Raw genomic sequence first — 24,260 nt, forward strand, 5'->3', positions numbered from 1 at the left:
AAGTAGTAGGGATTGAAATTGTCTTTTGGTTTGCGCGCTTGCCGTTGCTCACAGATTTGAATTTACAATAGCATGGCTACGAGGAGTCAAATCAACCGTTGTATGATCATAAAATCCGTCATCAGACTCGGGAACGCTCTCTTTGGTTGAAATTCTGAGGAACGACTAAATTTTGCTCTCAAAACTTTGAACAAAACCGTAATGTTGTAATATTAATAGGAAAAAAAAGGATTAAAGTGATGAAAGGTCGTTTTGTCAAGTTGGTCGTGGCTCAGACGACACCAACCAGGTAAACAAGCGTTTGTTCAAGATTGGTAAAATGAATGAAGCATGGTGCTATACTCTCGTCTTTCAAAAGCAACATATCATGCATGGATCAGTATCCATTGAAAGATCAACCTTAATCTTCCGATAATTTTCAGTATATTTAGTTAGTGGTTATTCCGTATTACTTACGTAATGCATTTTGTAGCATGTCAGTATGTGACTTTCAACGCAGAACTGTATGGACACAAGCTTCGCTATTTTTGTGTGATATGATATGAAATATTCAATAACTTTGAATATACCTGATTCAACCTGCATATAACGTATAACAGTGCAGATTACACAGGCTTTGCTGATAAGCGAAGTCATGTGTATCGTAAGAGTAAAATAGAAATCTGTGACGAAAACATCATAAGACTGTATGAAATGTTGCAGATGCTACCCGATCAATATTGCTGTTTTGCACAACTCTCGTAATGACTGTAACACGGCATTGTTATCGCTCCGTTTGCCAAAGTCCATTTGTTTTCCGAGAGATAACCATGGTTTCTAATCCTTTTCTTCAGAAAGAGTGCGGTTAACAAAAGTCTCAATTGAAGCTCCGGGAAGTATACGAAAATTTGCAACATTGTAACCGTAAATCTAACTTCGAAAACTGACCCCAACAAGGGGAGGGTCAGAAAAGAATTGTCAAAATTTGAGAGTCCGAATATCTGTCTCCAAGAGGGGTTCTACCTTAAAACATGGCCATTCGTCCCCTAAAACAACACAGCTACAATACTCTCAACTGGTTCTGCTTTCTGAGAATAACCACGCGTAAGCATTATGCAACACTTTATTAGATCGCAAAGCAAAAGAACATACAGACAAAAATCTATGGTCAGCAGCGAAATCAATTGCACGGTCAATAAACAAAGACTGAATCGCGTCACTTTCGTAAAATGATAACTCGTGACGCCCGGCACTACTAAGGTTTGACCCTGAAGTCATCGACATCCCCCTTTTCAAGATTTCACCGCTCTTACCAGTCAAAGGAAAATATTGACCTTACAACTAAAAAAAAGGCGTTTAAAAACATGAAGTACATTTAATTATTGCCGAAATTCTCAGCTTCAGCCGCGATAATTTGACAAGATTCGCTAAGGGTAAAGGACATTTTAGTAGCTTTTGCTGTGATGGCATTCTAATTCAACATGTAAAAATACATCTGTCAATCAGTTCCGCCATGTGGCTGCTGATTTTCCTCTTCTTTGTATTTTGACTTTCCATCATCATCTGCCTGGCACACTTGCCCAGCGTCTACAAAAGGGGAAAAATATGGAATCATAGTACAAATAGATAGATTAATGGCGTTATATACGAGCTAAAACTTTTCAACTTTCTGTTGTTAAGCATTTAAGTTTTTATTATATATATATATATATATATATATATATATATATATATATATATATATATATATATATCAGCTTGACTCTCTGAGTTACAACAATTACAAGTGTCCATAAATGTATCTGTACATGTTCAGTAGTGTATATGTTGCATAAAAGTAAAATAAATAACAAACAAGGTAGAGACAACTTGCGGGCACTTGTTCGTTAGTCTATTCTTTATCAGGTCCACTGCAAATCGTGGCTTTAAAGTTACCTGTGTGTTTCATCAGCTTTGGAATGAAATCATTCCAGAATGCACACTCCTTGGCTTTCAGAGCTCGTTTGGTTTCCATCTTTAGTGACAGGTCTTTGTACAATAATCCGGGTACTTTGTAAAGTGGCCATTCTGTTTGTTTCTCATCTTCTTCCAATTCTACGTCACCATCGGATAAGTTTGGGTTTCTGAAGTTGAATAAAAATTCATTGTGTAAAGCATTTTACAATATCTGAGAGAGCAATAAAACGAGGTACATATACACATAGACCAGCCCCAGTCTTGGCTTTGTATGCAGCAATTATTGTTGGCCAACGCGTTCTACCCCTAATGCGACATGCTGAAGGTTATTCTTTCAACTTATTTTGTTTTAATATTTATATGCCCAGAGACTTTTGGGCAAATCAAATATACATACAGACAAAGAGTTTATCTCTGCCTGTCTGTCTGTCTGTCTATCCACCTCTGCCTCTGTCTCTCTCTCCTCGCCAGGTATACATATATAGGGAACGAACGATATTTCATCGACTTTTTTTCTCGCGCCCCCCTCACGGCGTTATCCAAAATATTCCCCCTCTCATTTTTGTGCCCCTCCTGCCAATATAAAAATGTAGAGCCGACCAGCACCAACTTATCCCATAAGCTCCTACTGTCATATCTTATTTATCTACTTACAAGTCTTAAGCGTAAGAAATTTGATCACCCATTCAAAGTTTCACTCTGTGTGTGTGTGGTAGTCTACGATGCAAACTATAAACAGTCTTGTCCCCAAACAAAACCAGATATGTATATATGTAAATTTATGTTTGACAATTCGTATAAAATGTAATTCAGTAGGATATGGTGATTAGAAGTACATATTTGAAAAGGAAATTTGATTTGAAATTTTACCCCAAAGTGTCATGATCATTTTCCGATACATGGTTGTCTATTGCGGAAACTCTGAACAGTTTGTTTACAATACAAAACTGGCGATGTCTGCGCGTTTATGTATCTTAGAAAACTGATATCAATGTACTCCACTAGAATGTGATTAAGAGGGCGATTGTGTACAAAATAAAATTGAATTTAATTTCTCATAACCACACTTTGACAGTGACAGCATTACAGTGATCTCAAGCATAAATTGTAAATGATCATCAGTTATTGAAATACAGCTGTTTCTTTGGATAACCTCAGAAAAGTGGCTTATGGAAGAATTGTTTTCTGCACTGTTCAGAGTCTCGGATTTAATGGTAGGATTTGCATTGAATGAAAAGTTGGAGAACCCCTTACTGTGGAATTTTCAAGAGCCCTGTGAATATCCTGGTCTTTTTATTGGCTTCCCGTTTCTCTTCCGCCCCTCACTGTCGTTAGTTATACTCGTTCCCGATGTATATCAATGGAAATTTGTATAAAAAACTACACCTAATGCATTTATAAGGTCAAGGTTATGATAAGAGTAACAAAATATTGTTAAACACTTTCAATCTTACCCTGTTTTTGCAAAATTAGTCCAATACTTTATCACCTTTAGAGATAACTTGACCTCATCTTCAGGCATTGTCCAGTTCACCGCACTGTTGAAATGCCAACCGTAAACAAAGGGAATGTCCTCCCCGTGCGTGGCTTTCATCTTCCATTTCACCCGCAGCAAGGGCGTAGCTGGCGTATGCGTCATGTGATACAGGTACACATTAGAGCCGGCCTCCGAGTGCGCACGCGCCGAGAGGTCTGCAGGGCACACAAAGGTCAGGTCACCAACCGTCTGGCTCAGGGCTTCAACGTAATCGACATGGTCAGAGTCTGCATCTTCCCAGTTGACGTACATAAACTTGACGGCGTCCACGACAGCTGGGTTAGACTTCATGGGGCGTCCGATCATGGCAGGATACATTGCTTCATAAAGAGCTCTGTTTAAGAAGACGTCAGTGTCACCTGCCTTGTCTGGCATAGCCATCGCGATTAACACCCGGCCCTCATCTGGAAGTGTTCCAATCATCAAATCGATTCCTCTTTTCGGGAAAGTGCCCTCACGAACGACATCCACTGGGGACGCTGACAGGACTTTTCCGTCGATGACTACAGGAAAAGGGATGGGGTTTACATCCTGGCCTAGCCCAGTGATACTAGCTATTTGTCCCTGCGTAATAATAATGAAAAAAAACAAAACATTGAACATCACCTAAGAATTGAAAAAAAAAACAAGGAGACTCGAACGGTATCAGAAGCATATTGAGAATTTCGGTGTTGGAAGCTATGGACATTTTGCAAAAAGTGTTCCAGCATGTGCAACTGCGTCGTAGATGTGCAATGCAAGATGTCGACAACTGAATTGTAGGCCAGCCTACAATTCTTATTCATGCTGTAAAATATTTCCCATGATGCATTGTGTTTACAATTTGTACTTTAAGAATTAAAAAAAAAACTGTACTAGGTTTCTTGAACCCAAAACCCTGAAAATAATATCCATAGTTATGACCATTGTCTCACTGCTTACAATTCTTTGCATGTTGCAGATATACTGTGAAGTCTATTATTTGAATGCACCACCTTGACAGCCCCCTATTTTAAATGATTCCAAATAAATACTCGATTTACAGCTAACCGAATCACAAATAGCCGGACAGACCATCGTAAACTGCTAGTCTTTAGAAAAGCAAGGCGTCAACAAGTAACATAAACAAGAACCTTTATCATTGTTCTACTTGCATTAATTTATACTTCATATATGTATGTATGTATGTATGTATGTATGTATGTATGTATGTATGTATGTATGTATGTATGTATGTATGTATGTATGTATGTATGTATGTATGTATGTATGTATGTATGTATGTATGTATGTATGTATGTATGTATGTATGTATGTATGTATGTATGTATGTATGTATGTATGTATGTATGTATGTATGTATGTATGTATGTATGTATGTATGTATGTATGTATGTATGTATGTATGTATGTATGTATGTATGTATGTATGTATGTATGTATGTATGTATGTATGTATGTATGTATCTTTTGTATGTATGTATGTATGTATGTATGTATGTATGTATGTATGTATGTATGTATGTATGTATGTATGTATGTATGTATGTATGTATGTATGTATGTATGTATGTATGTATGTATGTATGTATGTATGTATGTATGTATGTATGTATGTATGTATGTATGTATGTATGTATGTATGTATGTATGTATGTATGTATGTATGTATGTATGTATGTATGTATGTATGTATGTATGTTTAGTTTCGTTTCTCTGTCTGCCTTTTACTACTTCGGCTTTCTGTTCGACAGTGAGGTCTGTCTACTTTTTCGCGTGTACGGAGTTCTATCTTCCACATCATTGATCTTATTTGAAGATTATCCGCACTATGAAATTCCTAATAATTCACAACCTTCATTGAATTTTTCTGGGATTGTAAATAGCCAAAATATCTCCACAGATGTTCGACGTCGCAGGCGTTTAATTATGTATGGTAATAGTCTTGCCGCAAATTTATTCTCACCGGTGTCATAAAAAGGTTAAATTTGTTAATATTGTCACAGGGAATTATCAATGAAGATAAAGGCCCATCGTATATTATACATTTTAGCTTTTAACAACTCAATAAATGAAAATGTTTGAGCACGAGTTACTCATGCATAAACGACTCGCACGTGGCGACACCTAGTCATATATATAAATTCGCGCTCGTTCACAAAGAATTACTGCTACTTCTCACTGTTTGTATATCGCTTGGATCTTTCAGGTCTTCAGCAGGCACGCTACGAAGACATTCAACCAACTCTTCAGACGTTTCCTTCTCGCATCCGACCAGCTTACCGAAACCGTGAGCTATCTTGTTCTGCCAGGCTACATCTGTGTTGAAATATCCTGGCAGTGACGCTGTTCCACTCTGAGAGAGAGAGAGAGAGAGAGAGAGAGAGAGAGAGAGAGAGAGAGAGAGAGAGAGAGAGAGAGAGAGAGAGAGAGAGAGAGAGAGAGAGAGAGAGAGAGAGAGAGGGGGGACAAACAAACAGAACAAACAGACCGACATGAAAGGATAACAGAGACATTCAAATAGAAATAGAACGAGGCATCGTCGTCAGAAAGACAGACAAAAGACAGACAGAGAGACAAAGCAAGACAGAAATAGATAGAGACGAAAGGAGAGATAAGTGAGCAGGCAGACATGTAGAGAGCTCGAGACGAAAGGCAGAGTCTCAGAGAAAAGAAGCCTTTGGAATTATCATGGTAAAGATTAATGAACGTACGGACATATAATGAAACAGGCATATTTTTTCAGTCACAGTTCTCCATTATTACATAAACGAATGATGCCACTATCATAGAGCTACTCATTGTCAACTTGACACATACAGATCATTAAGGTAAAGGGCGACGAATTCGGACGCGCACACGCTTTAGAACGTTTCTGCGCAGATTTAACTCCAGCCTGCCGCAAATGGGTTACTTTGTAGCGCATGTATTTAACATCACCTGTCATTGTTGAAATTGCGCTTTTACCTAACTTTTTGACCCAGTCTCTTAGAAATACATGTGACCTTTAACCTTGTCATATTTTGACCCCCTAGGAAGCTGGTTTTTATTCAATATGAGCGCAAAATTAACATTTCTCTCCCATTTACATGGCGCATATTACCCATTCACCTGGAGATATTGTAAAAAGTAGCGTGGTGACACCCTTTTATTAAAAGTGTAAACTAAATGGTATAATGTCAGGATTTTATTCGCCAAGTTTGGTCAAAATGACACCATTCAAAGCGACAGGAAGAAAGTTCGAAAATTATGTAGTGATATAATTTCGATATCGTCATTTTGTAATCGATACTTATGTTAAAATTTCTTTACAAACATCATGAAAACTATACATTCGATAGATATGGATCTTAATCCTTGGTATTTATTAAAATTAACTCATTTGCTCAGCGTTTTATAATTGCTTTCTTTAGTTTAAGTGAATTATATCATTTTTATTTATTTCTAACGACGCCATTTTAACGTCCGTTTCCATGGAAACGAGCGTGGTGACCCCCATTTTTTATTTCATTTTTGCACTTGCACAACTTCAAAGAATATTTGTGCAAAGTTTCAAGAAAATGACACCACAACCTAATTTTGACGTAATTCGTAGTGCTTCACCTTAAGTGAATATGGAAAGTCGTTAATTCTGTCTGACATATTTCTAACCACTTACAGTTCGACGATGTTTGATGAAAGACTATAGAGTACTACGGAACAAAAACTTTTAACTTCAATCAACAAAGCGACTCCACAGATACTCGGTACAGATATTGTCTCGTTTAGAGTAGAGGTTACCTTCTTAATAACGAAAACTTCTGAAAAATTCTTGGTGGTTTCGTTAATCTTATCGGGTCAGTCTATGTTATGATACACTTACCAGTAGAATTGCTCGATGGAATAAGCCGTCTGTCAAGGGAGATAACACTAGGTGTTCGGTGCTCATTGCACCTGCACTTTCGCCAAATAACGTCACTTTGGAGGCATCTCCACCGAATGCTGTGGAAGAAACAACAGGGATAAACAACGAGCAAGGTGAAAATGATGAGAGGTGGTGCTCTAGCTGCACTGCATTGGAAGAGCCATTGCATTTGAAAGAGCAGGCCAACAAACAAGGTTATTACATGTCTGATATATCGAACGCGGACGTCGCGGACGTCGATGACGTAGTGGGTAGCACAGTCATCGTCAAAAATGATCAAATTACATCTTTTACATAGGAAATCCGATTTTCAGATATTTATTCATAAAAATCGATAGACTGCATAACAGTGCTTTCAATATATAAATGCGCTATTTGATTATCAAAATAGAAATAAAGCATATTATTATCATTTTCAAATAACCCGACAATTCTCAGAGATGACTAATAAAAAGAAAGGCATGTGATAAAAACATTATAGCCCAGACAAGGGACTACATACCATCGAGGCAGATTACCATTTGCCCTCCCGAAGTCAGGCAAATGGTAACCTCCCATCGGGCACATAGTAGTCGCTTCTTTGAGCTTGTAATATTCCAGATTTGATGGTTTGAATTTCAGATAACGCTGCCGCTCTCTTACCTGCTATGTTTTCTTGAACCCACTGCAAAGCCAAAATTTGATCGAGCAAACCATAATTACCGGTGGCGTGCTCATCACCTGTTGGAGGACAAACGATGGAATGATGTCTTCCTTTCAGCATTGGTTGCATGTGTTTGGAAAAAACTCAGCATCAGAAAACCATAATGTCAACAAACAATTCAGACCTTCTTGTTAACGGTGTTGCTCTGCTATGGGACAATATCAACACCTCATATTGTGAGGTTTTGAATAAGACCCCGGTGTGTTAACCTCAACATCTTTGTCTTTTCACCTTCACCGATGTTATGTTAATTTCATACTTGAAGTGCATTGTGATAAAGAGGAAAATAATATGGCATTTAGATCACATTTTTCTGTTATTTCGATTCATGTTGTCTATTTCATGTTTCACGCATATAGTCTGTCACTGGGATAAAACTTTCTCAGTACCGTAATAGAGAGTATTTGGTACCGACATGAATTTATCTGCAGTGATCCGTACGAGTACAAGAGAACTCCTACCAGTGGATAAAAAGCCGAAGGGACCAAGTCGATAATTGATTGCCACCACGATGACGTCACCAAGAGCAGCCAGAGCCGTGCCGTCGTAGTGTGTTCCCCCGGAGCCCATGAAGAAAGCGCCGCCATGAATCCATACCATCACCGGTAGCTTTCCGGACTGAGAGAATGAAGTTATAAAAAACACAAAATAAAATGGTCATTTTTCACATATCCTAGGAGAATTTCCTGATCGATTCAAGTTGAAACAAATGTACGTTTGCAAGTGACCCTTTTCTCTAATTATGTCATGGAAAGTACTTAAGTTTTACTGCATATCTGATTGTATTCAGGGCTTTATTTCACCATATTTTATCAACCACATTCGTTACAAAATGACCTAGTGTCCTTGTAAGATACACACTGCGACCATAACGGCGCGTCGGCAATCACCACTTTCGTTTATAGATTGCTTTTGGCACCTCAAACTTAAAGAACTGCTGTTCTCCAATCACTAGACGGGAAATCATTCACATTGCGCAGTCAGTGTAAATGCGGTTGCTTTCTTTTTAATTTAGGAGTGTTCACCGACTATAATGGCAGAAGTCGGCTAGCAAAATCGGGTTGGAGTCCTCCCGAAATTGTCGGGGGAGGGTCCTGAAATGCAATATATGATAAGATAAGATAAGATAAGATAAGATAAGATAAAACTTTATTAAATCCCTAAAAGGGCAATTTGAATGCCTGCTTGACGAACGATACAAAAAAAATTCAAAAGTCAAAATGCACAAAAAACACAAGGCCATGAAAGCGAAAATAGAGACAAAATGAACATGGCTGTTAATTTCCACGATTAAAGACTGATAGCTTGTGGAATAAAAGAGTTTGCGTAGCGCTGGGTACGGGCTCAGTGGCCTAAGTCTGCCACTTCTAACAATGCGTTTGTCGACCAAGTCGTGATGTAGTGTATATATGCAATATATGTAATCTTTGTACATGGGGATCGAGTTGAACGATAAAAATAAAGGCCTGAAACGATCTGAGATGGCCTGAGCGCAACCTTATGTTCGTCCAAACGTCTGGTCAATATATTTGCGCGTTTTCCTCTTTGGTACGGGCCACCGTCCAATACTGTGATACATGGTACTGAGGTGATTTGGCGTTAGGATGCTCGTATCACATACTGTGGTAGCAGCGTTGTACATTTGTGTTACCCTGAGGATAAAAATGTTATACAAGGAATGTGCTATTGAGTAACTAGTGAAATGCTATACGTAAATGTAGAAACAAATTAAAGCAAACACTAGACGTACGCATTTATCAACGACTTTATCCTGTGCACGTCTGAGTGTTTGCTGAGGAGCGGAAACCCGACCTGTGATTGGGGTCACCAGTGAAATGGGTCATGTGTCACTGAAACCATGGACGACGGCGGTGTGCTTCACGGTCAGCAATAGACCACCAGATTAAGGTGATAGGTATGGTGGTCAAAATGGACAAAGAATAAAAATACCACAACGGGACGTAACCCTATCGGTCATTGCGAATTGGATGATGCACATTACAACACATAGAAACTCACCTCATCCTGTGGTGCATAGATGTTCAAGTATAGACAGTCTTCACTCTGGGGCTCGTCCAACGGAAAAATTGGTAAATAGGGTTGTATGCACGCCTTGCTAAGTTCCTTGGCATCGCGGAGCCCCTCCCAAGGGCCTTTGGGCTTTGGTGTTCGGAATCTAAGGTCACCAATCGGCGGCTCGGCGTAAGGTATGCCTTGAAAAACGTGCACTGTGCATTTGACATCGACATCTTTGTGCGCGAACTCCACCACCCTGCCGGCGACTTTACCCGATTTCAACTCTACGATCGGGTCTTCAGCGGCAATGCAGCCAACCAGAGTGACGACAAACACGATGAGTCGTACGGACGCCATGGCGGACACTCACCTATCCTCGGAGTCTCTTAAATCTTCTTTAGAATGTTAAATTTTAACCACGGATTACAAGTGCCTGGACGCCAATTAAAGTTCTGGTGAAATCATCCCGTTCTTGTGACTGAATATCATCCAGGGGGCAATATTATTACACTCGCAACAGAATTGCAACATTAAAGTAGGCGCGAGTGTCAATTTTTCTGAAATTTCTATGCGCAGGTTTTATCGGGTCATTTTGCGACACACAGGTCCCGCCCTCAGCGGGGGTCATGATTGGCCAACTTTGACGTCAAAACAGAGTTCATTTACATCGAATAGCAGTCCCACGCCGCCTTATCTCTGCCCGGTATCCGCTAACAAAACAAAACAAAGTCAGTTTAAGTCTCTTGTGCGCGATGACTCTTGAGCCAGGCGCGATCGAGGCGCCTCAGCACCGCTGCGTATTCACAGCTAGCATATTCATACCAATGATTTAAACTTCTGTAAGTGAAAACTCTCACAAACAAATGTCATAAAACTAGTAAAGGAGTCGATTTTGTACTGCCCGAATTGGTTCTACACATGCGCGAATCGCAAATGTAGGAGCGACTGCATCGAACGTCGAAAACCCGAAGGAAATAAGCCGTTTCTTTGAAAAGTTAAGAATTTTTGAAAATCGCAGTCAAAAAACTGTCATAATCCGACTTTTCTGGAGTATATTTTCTTTTAGAAAGTTTCGAGAAGATGGTTAGAATTTTTGCCATGAAACAATATATATTTATTCAAATGACCCGATTCCCTTGACCGATCAGTTCTACCCAATGTCAAGTCAATAACGCTACACAACAATATTACTGTAGACAGGTTTTTTATGCACGGTGTATTTTGCACATTTTGACAAGTTGGTTGGCATTTTGGATAAAATATTAAAACATCAGGTAAGAAAGAGATATCAGTGCATTTGGAAAGCAGATATGTATACTGGGACTTCCCGAGATCGTGTGACTGTGTATAAACTATTACACAAGACCTGAAAATGGCAATAAATAGTAATGAGAGTTGATCATATACTTCTCGATTGCGGCCGGGCAAAGTTGCATCGCCTGTGCATATTGCGATCGCAACGCTAGAGTTGAGCGATTAAATATAATTCCTCAGGCCCAAAATCGTTTCTGTCATTTTATAATCTGGTGACCAACTGCTAGAAAATTGTGATCCATCTTTCGCATACGTTTAGTAGGCGCATTTTTAAAATTGTCTGCTGCTTTTCTTAGTAGTAGGGATTGGCATTGTTTTTCGGTCGCACTCGCGCATACGGAACCATGGCTAGGCCTCGCGGCCCAGCCGCTGATACATGAGTCTGTGAATCTGCCCGTGCCTGAGTTGATCCTAGTTAGTTTTTTCCTGTTTCGGTCACTCCAAAAAAGTGACCGTAGTCCCTTCTCCTCCTCTTCGTCCCAGTTAATGTCCATTTACAAAGTAGCACGCTTACATCTTGATACAGAGTTCGTGAAGTACAATCTGGTATTTCGTGACTATAAAAGCCTCACAACGATTCAGATACAATGGTTGATTAACTTAGGCACGTTGTCAAGCGAAACTCATCTTTTTAAGGTAGTACACACATACATACATACATACATACATACATACATACATACATACATATATACATACATACATACATACATACATACATACATACATACATACATACATACATACATACATACATACATACATACATACATACATACATACATACATACATACATACATACATACACACACACACACACATACATACAACATACATACATACATACATACATACATACATACATACATACATACATACATACATACATACATACATACATACATACATACATACATACATACATACATACATACATACATACATACATACATACATACATACATACATACATACATACATACATACATACATACATACATACATACATACATACATACATACATACATACATACATACATACATACATACATACATACATACATACATACATACTAGAGTCAGAACAGCGATGAAATCGATTTCAGTCAACTTAATTTATTACGCTCTGTAATCATCATTAAGACTGCATGAGGTTACCAGTTTTAAATGATCTCAATGGCAATATCGATTCACTGTGCATGAAAATGTATATTGCCTGATTAGCCCCGGGAAAACTCGAAGTGTGACCGATTTTATAAACTGATTTTATTATACCTTTTACATGAGAATGTTAATCAATGGCGATTTCAGTGGTGTTCGATCTGATCAGCGCTTTCGAGCAATTTAAGTGAAAAGGGCTCCAATAGCGTGTTCGGCTAGCAAACGCATCGAAAGAAACGGGGATGGGTAAAGACGATGTAGCTTGTGCCATACTGTGTATTTAATTCTTCAAGCAGTACAATATCTGGTTTAAAACGAATCATTCGTGTATTTTTGGCCATTATCTCAGTTTTTCCTGTAGGGAAAGACCGTTAGATTGTTGGAGGAAGTTGCTACAATAGGGGGAAATCTGCAAAGGCAAATTGCCAACGAAATATTTCAGTGCATATGCTGATTTTTGAACAAATATATTTACACAAAGGTCGCCTCATAACGTTAAGGAAAAACCAAAGGTAGTGTGCACGACGCACTAAAAAAACTAATGTGGCAAATGTCGGAGCGGGAAAAATCATCTTGCATATCATTGTATCCACGATTGAATGGTATATCTCACTGGCTTATGGCCATTTCTCTGTTAATCACAATTTGATCACGTTCGTTCCGGGTACTAACACTTGGTGCTATTGCACTCTTATATTTCAACGACTGCGTCTGACAACTCCGCTACGGCTGTTTGTTTTCGTCTTCTTTGTACTTTGCTTTTTCCTCATCCTCCGCTGCTGAACATGATTGTGTCGCGTCTGTCAAGAAATCGAGAACATAAGATGACCAAATGTATGGAAAATTGAAATGGACACGATACTAATTTCACTACATTTATAGCCTTGGAATGAAAAAATCCTGTACTATTATCATCATCATCATCTAATTTTTTGAACTGTGCGTGAATTTCAAAAAAATGACAATGTCTGTTACCTGTATGTTTCATCAACTTAGGAATGAAATCATTCCAGAATGCACACTCCTTGGCTTTCAGAGCTCGTTTGGTTTCCATCTTTAGTGACAGATCTTTGTACTCTAATCCGGGTACTTTGAAGAGAGGCCATTCTGTTTGCTTCTCATCTTCCGACAATTCTCCGTCAATATCGGATAAGTTGGGGTTTCTGAAAAATGGGTTGGGAATTGTCATAGCGTCTACATTTTTGTCTGTCTATCTGTATGTATGTATGTATGTATGTATGTATGTATGTATGTATGTATGTATGTATGTATGTATGTATGTATGTATGTATGTATGTATGTATGTATGTATGTATGTATGTATGTATGTATGTATGTATGTATGTATGTATGTATGTATGTATGTATGTATGTATGTATGTATGTCTGTATGTATGTATGTATGTATGTATGTATGTATGTATGTATGTATGTATGTATGTATGTATGTATGTATGTATGTATGTATGTATGTATGTATGTATGTATGTATGTATGTATGTATGTATGTATGTATGTATGTATGTATGTATGTATGTATGTATGTATGTATGTATGTATGTATGTATGTATGTATTCTAGGGACGGATGGATGGATGGATGGATGGATGTACGTACATATTGATAGATGTATGTCTTCGATTATCGTTGGTGATTTACAGAGAGATGAATAAAAGTCAGAGGAATAGTTTTTTAATCAGAGAGACAAGATCGAAATGGCTGGTTTTCGCTCGTTAAAGAAAATATACGAGAAGAATATATGTATCAAAACGCCGATTTAAGGACGGATTTGAGACGTAATTAGATTAATTAGCAATATCATCCGATCATTCTATTATACGTACTGACATTTGCATTCCCACTCTGATTTTCAAGCCTCAACCAGCAAATACATAATGCCAATTAATGGTAATCTTACCCTGTCTTAGCGAAGTTTGTCCAATACTTCATGATCTTTAAAGTCAGCGTGACCTCATCATCAGGCATTGTCCAGTTCATCGCACTGTCGAAATGATAACCGAACACGAAGGGAACGTCCTCCGCGTGCGTAGCTTTCAACCATTTCATCTTAAAGAGCGACTGGGCGGGTGTGTGGGTCATTAGATATTTGTACACTTTGGAGCCAGCCTGGAAGTGTGCACGTGCTGACAAATCGGCGGGGCACACGAAGTACAAGTCTCCGTTCGTCTGACTTAATGCTTCGACGTAATCGGCGTCTTCCGAATCTGCGTCCTCCCAGTTGACGTACATGAGCTTAATGGCGTCGACCACGGCTGGGTTGGTGTTTTTATCACTTCCCAAAAAGAGAGACGACACCGCTTCATAAGTGGTTTTGTTCATGAAGACCTCCGTGTCATTGGCGTTATCAAGAAAAAACATAATTAAGAATGCCATTCCTTCATCAGCCAGTGATCCGATCATAATGTCGGTGCCCCTCTTTGGAAAGCTGCGGTCTCGAATGAGATCCTCGGGTGACGCGGTGAGGAAGTTTCCGTCAACGACTGGAGAAAATGGAATCAGAAGGTCTGCTATTCCAGTAACATTGGCCAGTTTTCCCTATGGAGAGAATCCAATATAAAGAAAGGTATGCTATTATTCATAATAACTTCTTGTCGCGTCTTGAAACTACTTGTGAAATAAGTATTTCTGAATTATTTGATAATCAGCGGAAATTTGAGTTTCGCTCGTTTATATATTATATGGACCCTATTGGTTTTTGTGTTTGGCCAATACATGGGTAACTTCACATAACACATCGGGCTGGCTTGCCGTCATACCATGTCTATAATTACATAGTTCATTAACAGATCAGGTCAAACGGTGTAGGATGTTAGAGTGTAAGTTTTAGTAAAATGAGCAAAAACAGAAAGGGTAAAGTGTACATTATATTAAGTTTAATCTTGAAACTATTTGAATTTTGTTCGAAGGATTATTAACTTCGCAAAGTCTTTGAGTCAAAACAAAATTATTCTGCCATCTCTTTATAACACGTCAGGGTTTACAAAGACTTGGTTTTATGAAACCGAGACAAGCTGCTATCTCGGCTATAAGAAAATGGAGATCTGAAACAAAGATCAGCGCAGCGTATTTGTGATTCGCCACGAAAGAGCAGTAGTATCGTACATTCAGAGATACACACTCAAACGCAGAGAGAGAAACACACATACAGAGACCGTTAATTCTTACATTTTCCACATTTCCTGTTTCTGTAAGATCTTCAGCAGACGCGCCACGTAAACACTGAATCAGTTCCTCCGATGTGTCTTTCTCGCAATCGACCAGTTTACCAACGCCGTGTGCTATCTTGTTTTGCTTGTTTTATCACCAATGAAGAACCCTGGCATAGTCGATGTTCCACTCTAAGAGAGAGAGAGAGAGAGAGAGAGAGAGGAGAGAGAGAGAGAGAGAGAGAGAGAGAGAGAGAGAGAGAGAGAGAGAGAGAGAGAGAGAGAGAGAGAGAGAGAGAGAGAGAGAGGGGGGGAGGGAGGGAGGGTAAGAGGTGAAGAGACAGACAGACAGACAGACAGACAGACAGATAGGCGGACATGCAGGTAGAGAAAGCCGGAGAGAGAAACAGACATGCAGGCAGAAAAAGCCATAGAGAGAAACAGACACGCAGGCAGAAAAAGCCAGAAAGGGAAACAAAGGTGTTCAAGAAGTGAATTGAGATACAGAAGAATATGGAAAATAAGACGAACACTGTTAACTGTTTATTGTTCGGGAAGCCACCACAAACTGCAAACCTCTAGCATTTGGGATAAAGCTTAAAACAACCAAGAACTACGTAAACTATAAAAATTACGTTCAGTTAGCACTTTGGTCGTCGGTCGTAACAGTTGGTACGCTATCCTTCAGGGAAATTGTACAATTATAAGGCAAACATATTGCGTTGAATCTCAGACGTTATTATGTGTACCATTAATCATGGAACTCTGCGAAAAAGGCTATTTAGAAGAAAGATAAAATTGTCATCATTCTCCAAAACATTCTGATAATGCAACCCATAATGGTTTTAGATAGAAATTTCCCTCGAAAACAGTTGTAGTCTTCTTAAAGCGTGGTTTGGTGATACATCCCTATCAGCTATCGTCTGCAAGTTTAGAGTGTCTCTGACAAATAGTGTTTCTTGGAGACAACATTAATTGCAGATGTTTGAGAAATAAGGACTACCGCTTTCACTTACGTAAAATAATGAGAGGACATGCTCAGAGACGTCTAGAAGTTAAAGTCACGGACTGGCCAATAATGCACTGTACTGACCAGCTAAATAACAGGTTAAAATTGATCCCTACATCACAAGTTTTGCAGAGTACATGCTTTTATAATGGTAATATATTTATAAATCCAGTGTGCCTAGGAACAACAATACCTTATACGTGACAGTGTGATTCCAGACCAATTTAACCCTTTGAGTGCCAAAGTCAATTTTTGTCACCTTAAAAAATATATCCCAGTCAGTTTTTTTTCAGATTTTTGCCTAAATATTGATAAAAAACTGTAGCCAATGCAATGTGGTTTCCATTTGGTTCAAAATTATGAAAAAATTACAGAAAAATTCATATAAATGTGTAAATGTTGCACTAAAATTTTGATGGAAAAAAATTACAGCATTCAAAGGGTAAATACACCGGCATATATCAATTTCATCTCTAGCTCAATATTATATTACCTCCATTATTGCACGCTGAAACAGACCGTCGGTCAAAGGAGATAACATAAGATATTCGGCACTTATTCCTCCGGCACTTTCGCCGAATATCGTCACTTTGTTGGCATCTCCGCTGAATGCTTTAGAACGAGAGCGAATAAAAATAGAGTCAGTGCAATGCATAATGTGAAACATTCTTGACAATGGATCTAGAAACACAATTTTTTAATCCGTTAAAAATTTGAATTCCAACACGAGATCAATACCTGCTATGTTGTCTTGAACCCACTGCAAAGCCAACACTTGATCGAGGAAACCATAATTACCGGTGACGTGTCCATCACCTGTTGGGGAAAACAGATTAAACTTATTGGATTCTGAGTCAATTTTCGTTGGTCATATGATGTAAAACTTAACAACCAAAACTGCCTCTCACAATTGTCAATCTCATGACGTTACAAACCACAAGCAGAGTCATGTTAGTATCTGCTTAAGATTGTATACGCCTCTATTGCTCAAACTTTCCTCAATGAAATATTCAACCGTTCCCTTACCAAATCAAGAATACAATTCAGAGGTCACCGTGCAGAATTTATTACTAGAAAGGAAAAACTACCTACAATGTACCGATATTTTAAATTAAAAATAGCCGCCATTCCCGTGTTAACTTAATGGAGAAAAAAAAATTTTCGAGTTCGTGTTACTCAAAGAGTTTTAAAATGAGCCCCCCGCAAGTGGTAGACTAGGACAGTGTTGAACTAGTTTGAGAGTCCAAATATGTCCACCAGATGCATTCTACCTTACACCAACCATTTTTGATATTATATTGGTTTCTGGGATGGAACTTGCCGGTTGACAAATAGCCGAAGGGTCCGAGTCGATAATTAATTGTCACCACGATGACGTCACCAATGGCAGCCAGAGCCGTGCCGTTGTAGCCGAATCCACCAGAGCCGATGATGAGCCCGCCACCATGGATCCATACCATGACAGGGAGTTTATCTGCCTGCGGAGTGAAAAAATATATAAAAAATTTAATGCCATAAGGTGAACTTTGATGTTTTAACACAGTTTTGGTTCCTTATTTTGAAATATAATTCATTCTGACGTACTGGCAAAGTGTTTGAGTCTCCAATGCCTTGAGTTGAAATTACTATCAATAAAGCCTCGATTCGTCAATGTTGTACGATGATACTGTATAGATAGGTGAGCTAAGGTCTGGCTAAGATTGATTTTCCAACAACACCATCGCAAATTTTACTTGATTTTACTTGCGCTATTCCTGCGAGGCTAACACCATGGAGTTAGCACACGGCCTAAACGCTAATACTTAGTATTTCGTCACACTTTAGGGAGAAATAGGAGACAGTTGAAATGTTAATCTTTGTTTACTGTAGCTAACCATTGAGTTCATTGATTAGCAATGCTAGCAATAATGGCCAATATTATTTTGCACTCCCATGCTTTGTAAACAACGCGGCTGACACGCCCTCTTTAAATTCAGACACAGCTATTTAGTAAATCTGTAAAACAAGCAAATATCATGCACTAGATTGCGTCAATTTGTGAGTTTGAGCCTGCTCATTTTCGATGAGGATATTGTATAAATCGTGTAAATATAATTTTCTTATTACATTCAATCACAAATGTTGTTGGCCACATGCCGGCAAAATGATTTTGTTCTCTGACTTGTTTCTGTTCAAAATGTCGTGATGCCTGTACGGACTTGCGGCAACGCCTCGCTCAGTGCTCTGTTTGAAGTGTGAGCACTTTCCAGCCGAGAAATCGTGAGATTTAAGTGATGGGAAATGCCATATATTTGGCCAAAAAGGAAAACCTATAACACATCTCATCTTTTCCTCTAAATAATCGAACTTGATGAAACCAAAATATATCAGCGGGGGTCAAATATTCAATCGATATTTATCTTTCTTTTCGAGAAATATGGCTACTTTTTTTCAGACAAAATTATTTGTACTTTTGTTTACTAAATATATTCACTGTTTCGTAAAGTTATCTTGATTTGCTATAATATAATGTTGGAATAAACTTATCTTTTTAAACAATGCTGTGTCAGATCTAAATGGCGCACAGCATTTGGCCGATGAATATCTTCCATTGATATTGACTCATTATTCGTTGATCTGCATTCTGAAATTATGTCTATTATTACAATTTTCATAAAGGAATAACATTCCTTAGAAAATTGACCAATAGATAGAGTCGAAGTCCAAAAGCCGTTCGGAAACTTTGGCTATTTTTTCTCGTTCACTCAAAACACAAAAAGAATAAACCGGGTGCTCAAAGGTCACGAAACTATCTGTACAAGAGAGTGTCTGCAAGAACCAGCGCCCTCGGTACAAACAATATCACATGTACAAGAGTGGCGTACTTCAAGCACTATGCACGCTTTGTAGTGTCTGCATGGTACCTATTGAGTGTTGACACGGTCGCTTTTGTCCCGAGTTCTATATAAAGGTCGAACACCCTCCTTGGACTTTGGCCGTCTTTATAATGCCCTAGCCGGTCTCACATCGGACGGCGTACTCCTAACGTCATTGAAATTGAGTGCACTGTGAGTTGGTAGTCTTATTATACATTTTTTTCAAGGCAATGAGTTACAAAGCAGAGGGCTCAAAGAAACATTTCTATAGGGACGAAGAGCATTATACTATATGCTAACAGTGTATCATCCCTGTCACCCTGACTGTAAATATGAAACATATCTGCCAAAAAATGCCTCGTAATCTCAAAATCTGAAATATGTAAAGTAGGGCAGTTATTTTATGTTTTTATCTCCTTGTATGGTAATCCATATCGTCGTCATGTGGACGAAATAGGGCAAGGCTCAATGGCAGTTATTTAAAGCAGCTGTCCTCGCTCCCTGATTCTCGCATCAGTGGTTTTGACATTGACTGTTTATATGATTAAAGTCCTTTGTTCTCCTATGAAATTTGGGTACAGTTAGTAAATTTGCTTAGAGATAAAAGTTGATAAAAACCAGCCCCCTTAACGATTCGTAGCCAAGGAGTAGGTAGCTTATTTAACACATACAGAACGGTAGATCGAGAAGAGTTCAGGTTGTCAAATTTCAATGTACATGTTAAAGAACTTTATTTCCTCCGACTTCTATACCCTGGTGGTGGCCAGTATCATGTTAGGAACTTACCCCTGTCTGTGGTGCAAATATGTTCAAGTACAAGCAGTCCTCGCTCTTTGGTTCTTCCACCGGGAATATTGGATTTGCCGGTTGCATACAAGCGTTACCAACTTCCTTAGCATCGCGAACTCCCTCCCAAGGGCTTTTCGCCTCGGGCGCTCGGAATCTCAGGCCACCGACCGGTGGTTCGGCAAAGGGTATACCTTGAAAGACGTGCACTGTGCGCTTGATCTCAACGTCTTTGTGCGCAAACTCCACCACTCTGCCGGCGACTTTTCCCGCTTTCAGCTCTACGATCGGATCATCGGCGGCAACGGAGACAAGCAGCGTAGCCACAAACACGGCGATTCGTACGGCGGCCATAGTAGTACACATGTCACCTTTTTTCGACGCTGTCGATTGGGAAATACTGTGACGTCACACTTTAGGTCAACATTAACTGAGCTCTTTATCTGTGACCTCAGAGCGGTGAGTCATTCATAGTGTCCAATCAGAAACTCAGTGATTCAGAAACAAGCTACAAATAATGGTACCGCAGGATTGCTTATTCAAGTATTTATGTAGATGGAGCAATTGTATCTTGAAATGTTTCGACACAGAAAAAAAAATTAGAAACGAAGCATTGTTCAAGCAAACTATAAAGCACCCACATTGTATTGACAAATGTATATATTAAAAACATACATTATTTTTCAATAAGTATCATCCCAATTCGCGGTGACCATCGCCACTTAAACGCTAACGTGTCTTTCAGTCCTGTACTGTCATCCAACAATGGAATTTTAAACTTAGATTTAACAATCGGTGTCTTCCAGCGTGTACTGTCAGCATTGGGACTTTTAAACTTGTCATCAACACCTAGGAAAGACGACTACTTTTAACTCACCCCAAATTAAATTTGTCGAGAAGTATTTCCAGATATGGACGACCCTTGGTATACCTGGACCATTGTCGTCGAGAAGTGGACCCCCGGTTCGACTTTGCGGGGTCGTGGCTCTTTGACTGAAATAAAACACGACTACTAGTAGAAATCTCAACCCGGTCCAAACAAACGGCGAGCAGGCGAAAGAAATTTCGGCTTAATTTCCAGCCCGGCAAAAAATAATATCGGGCCAACATACTACTGGTAAATAAAATACGACGAATGCATTTATGTATTTTTTTTGGTAGTTAATTGATATGAAAGGTACATGTACAAAATAATAAAATGCAATGTGACGCTTACCATTGAGTGGTATGAATTAGTTAGAACAGACACAGATTAGCCAGTTTTCTCTACTTACTACTTCTTGAGCGTTACATGTGACATACATACATACATACATACATACATACATACATACATACATACATACATACATACATACATACATACATACATACATACATACATACATACATACATACATACATACATACATACATACATACATACATACATACATACATACATACATACATACATACATACATACATACATACATACATACATACATACATACATTGTCACTCAGAACAGCGATGAAATTGACGCCAGTCAACATTAATTGATAAAAAACTGTAATCACCATTAAGACTGCATCAGGTTACCGTTTTACATGATCTCAATGGTAGTGTCGATTCACTGTACATGAAATTGTGTCTCGAAGTGTGACCTATTTATAAACTTATTTGATAATACCTTGTACTTGACAATGTTAATCAATGGCGATTTTAGTGGCGTCTGATCAGTGCTTTCGCGCAATTTAAGGGTGATCGAGCCACTAAATTTTTTACCAACAATTTTCGTTATTTTCTCTAACAGTGAGACTTATATGTGTTATATGTGAGGATGAGATTACGACCAAAAAAAAATCAATATGTCACCAGATTAATTTGGCAGCTAGAAGGATTTGAAATACACCCACTTTATCCCATTCGAATGACAGAGATTATGGATCTCCCGTAAGCGTTGCCCAACCCGATATATTTACTTCCAGTCCCTTTCTTGAAATGCTGCACTTGTTTTATTTACATGTGAACCACATTGAATAATAAATGAAACTTTTAGCTATTGTTCTGCTGAAATGTGCATATGAATTTAAATTATCACTTCTCAGGCCTTCCAAAACAACAGTTAAAGGTGTTGCAAACTTAAAAGTAATGACCACGCGTTATCCATACTTTATACAATTTTTTAGATTATATTTGCAATCCATCACTTTTGTTTATTTTCACATAAATTATTGCTCAGATATTGCACATTGTATGCATCAACTAAAAATACGGGGTCACAAGCCTATTTACGATGCTTCATCGCTGAACACCACCCTCTCCCTATATGTGAAATGGGAAAAATCACAATGAGAAATATGTCTTTTCAAATTATTTTGTTGGGATTTTTAATTACTTTGTAAATATATCGACATTCATACATTTAAACATACGACTCGAAGATAATTTAATGATATCGATCATTCAATCATCACTTACAACGTCCGCTTTCATGCTAAAAGCTCTGAGAAAAAGCTGTATGAAGATAGGTTTTCCATCAAAACCACTGTGTAATTTTTACAGTGAGCACGGTCTCGTACAGTGGACGCGCGCGTCATATAGTGCGCGTTCGATTGTTTGCAGCTATGATGACGTAGCAAGTGACTCGATACCTTTAAAAGTATACAGTCACCTGTAATCTAAATACGCCAATAGATGGTCAAAGGGGCGCTCCTTGGTATTCAAAATGCCCATGTGAGGGCGCTGTTTTTAAAAAGCGGCCACCCGCTTAAAATCTGAGATTAGATTTCTTTCTGTCCATGATAACTGGCGAAATGGGAACAGGTGACAGTATCCCTTTAATGTAGCTCACGCCTCGAAAGTGAAAGACTTAAACTTTTCCTCAAATTTACCTAGAGGAATCTTTCAACCATTCTCTTTCAAAATCAAGAATAAAAACCGCGTGGTCATCGTGTAAATTTTATTACTAGAGAAACAAATAACCCAAGATTTACAGATATTTGAAACTCAAAATGGCCGCTATCCCTGTGTTAACTCTATGGAGAAAAAAATATTTTTTCGAATTTCAAAAAACTAAGATGGTGAAAAGATTTCTTACATCAAAAGCTTTGAAATGAACCCCCATAAGCAGGTCAGAAAAGAATTGAAAAAGTCAGAGAGTCCGAATATCTGTCCCCGAGGCGCGTTATACCTTAAGTGAAAGGGTTTTCAATTTACGACTTGCAAACACATCGAAAGAAAGGAGAGACATGAAGATGACGTAGTGCGTGCCCGGCTGTGCATTTCATTCTTCAAACAGTACAATATCTGGTTAAAAACGAATTAATTCGTGTATTTTGGTCATTATCTCTGTTTTCTGTAGGGAAAAACCATAAGATTGTGGAAGGAAGTGGTAAAAAATAAGGCAAAATCTACGAGGAAAAACATGCCAAAGAAATATGTCAGTAGCTATGCTGATTTTGAAAAAAATATTCACACGAAGGTCTTCTAATAATACTAAGAAAAAAAACTAGTATGAGTGACGCACAAAAACAGGAAAAAAACTAGTATTGCAAATGTCGGATCGGGTTAACCCTCCTGCATCTCAGCATTTACCCACGACATAATGGTATATCTCACGGGCTTATGGGCATTACCCGAATAATCTGATCACATTCGTCCCGGGTACTAGTACTTGGTGCTGTTGCACAATTATATTTCAACGACTGCGCATGCGTCTGACAGCTCCGCTACGGCTCTTTGTTTTCTTCTTCCTTGTACTTTGCTTTTGCCTCATCCTCCGCTGCTAAACACGACTGTGTCGCATCTGTAAAGAAATCGAAAATAGGTCGATCAAACCTATATGAGTCTTCCACAGTAAAGCGCAACATTTGACATTCCCAATTTTGGAGTCTAGCTTTTCAATGA

At 38.6% G+C, this 24,260-nt stretch overlaps 4 protein-coding genes across 4 annotated transcripts in view; all 4 read right to left on the bottom strand.

Annotated features, from left to right (window-relative positions):
* Positions 1–1,088: 1,088 nt before the first annotated feature.
* LOC139129905 (fatty acyl-CoA hydrolase precursor, medium chain-like) lies at positions 1,089–10,676 on the bottom strand. The gene is made up of 8 exons (XM_070695595.1): positions 10,078–10,676; positions 8,520–8,676; positions 7,998–8,075; positions 7,314–7,432; positions 5,634–5,807; positions 3,390–4,036; positions 1,915–2,102; positions 1,089–1,566 (listed from the first exon to the last, which is right to left on the bottom strand). The coding sequence occupies exons 1-8, from the start codon at positions 10,429–10,431 to the stop codon at positions 1,478–1,480; spliced, it is 1,806 nt and encodes a 601-aa protein (XP_070551696.1). The 5' UTR covers positions 10,432–10,676; the 3' UTR covers positions 1,089–1,477.
* Positions 10,677–12,490: 1,814 nt separating this feature from the next.
* Positions 12,491–16,303, bottom strand: LOC139129253 (acetylcholinesterase-like). The gene is made up of 4 exons (XM_070694896.1): positions 16,295–16,303; positions 14,470–15,107; positions 13,527–13,714; positions 12,491–13,351 (listed from the first exon to the last, which is right to left on the bottom strand). Exons 1-4 carry the CDS (start codon positions 16,301–16,303, stop codon positions 13,275–13,277), a joined length of 912 nt encoding a protein of 303 aa, XP_070550997.1. The 3' UTR covers positions 12,491–13,274.
* A 1,638-nt stretch (positions 16,304–17,941) lies between these two features.
* LOC139129254 (carboxylesterase 3A-like) lies at positions 17,942–20,770 on the bottom strand. The gene is made up of 2 exons (XM_070694897.1): positions 20,369–20,770; positions 17,942–18,205 (listed from the first exon to the last, which is right to left on the bottom strand). Exons 1-2 carry the CDS (start codon positions 20,732–20,734, stop codon positions 17,942–17,944), a joined length of 630 nt encoding a protein of 209 aa, XP_070550998.1. The 5' UTR covers positions 20,735–20,770.
* Positions 20,771–22,716: 1,946 nt separating this feature from the next.
* LOC139129907 (cocaine esterase-like) overlaps positions 22,717–24,260 on the bottom strand; it is a 42,358-nt gene continuing 40,814 nt past the window's right edge. The window contains exon 8 of the mRNA XM_070695598.1: positions 22,717–24,159. Coding sequence (XP_070551699.1) covers positions 24,083–24,159 — 77 coding nt within the window. The 3' untranslated portion in view covers positions 22,717–24,082. The remainder of the gene's footprint in view (positions 24,160–24,260) is intronic.

This window comes from Ptychodera flava, chromosome 3, assembly GCF_041260155.1.
Source record: "Ptychodera flava strain L36383 chromosome 3, AS_Pfla_20210202, whole genome shotgun sequence".
Taxonomy (NCBI): Eukaryota; Metazoa; Hemichordata; class Enteropneusta; family Ptychoderidae; genus Ptychodera; species Ptychodera flava.

Coding starts and splice junctions, on each gene's coding strand:
- LOC139129254 (XM_070694897.1), bottom strand. CDS start 20,734: ATGTGTACTACTATGGCCGCCGTACGAATCGCCGTGTTTGTGGCTACG. Junction 18,206..20,368: donor TATTTGCACCACAGACAGGG/GTAAGTTCCTAA, acceptor TTCACTCCGCAG/GCAGATAAACTCCCTGTCAT.
- LOC139129905 (XM_070695595.1), bottom strand. CDS start 10,431: ATGGCGTCCGTACGACTCATCGTGTTTGTCGTCACTCTGGTTGGCTGC. Junction 5,808..7,313: donor TCCATCGAGCAATTCTACTG/GTAAGTGTATCA, acceptor TCTCTCTCTCAG/AGTGGAACAGCGTCACTGCC. Junction 1,567..1,914: donor AAAGCTGATGAAACACACAG/GTAACTTTAAAG, acceptor CCCCTTTTGTAG/ACGCTGGGCAAGTGTGCCAG.
- LOC139129253 (XM_070694896.1), bottom strand. Junction 13,715..14,469: donor ACAAACTTCGCTAAGACAGG/GTAAGATTACCA, acceptor CCCATTTTTCAG/AAACCCCAACTTATCCGATA. Junction 13,352..13,526: donor TAAGTTGATGAAACATACAG/GTAACAGACATT, acceptor ATTTCTTGACAG/ACGCGACACAATCATGTTCA.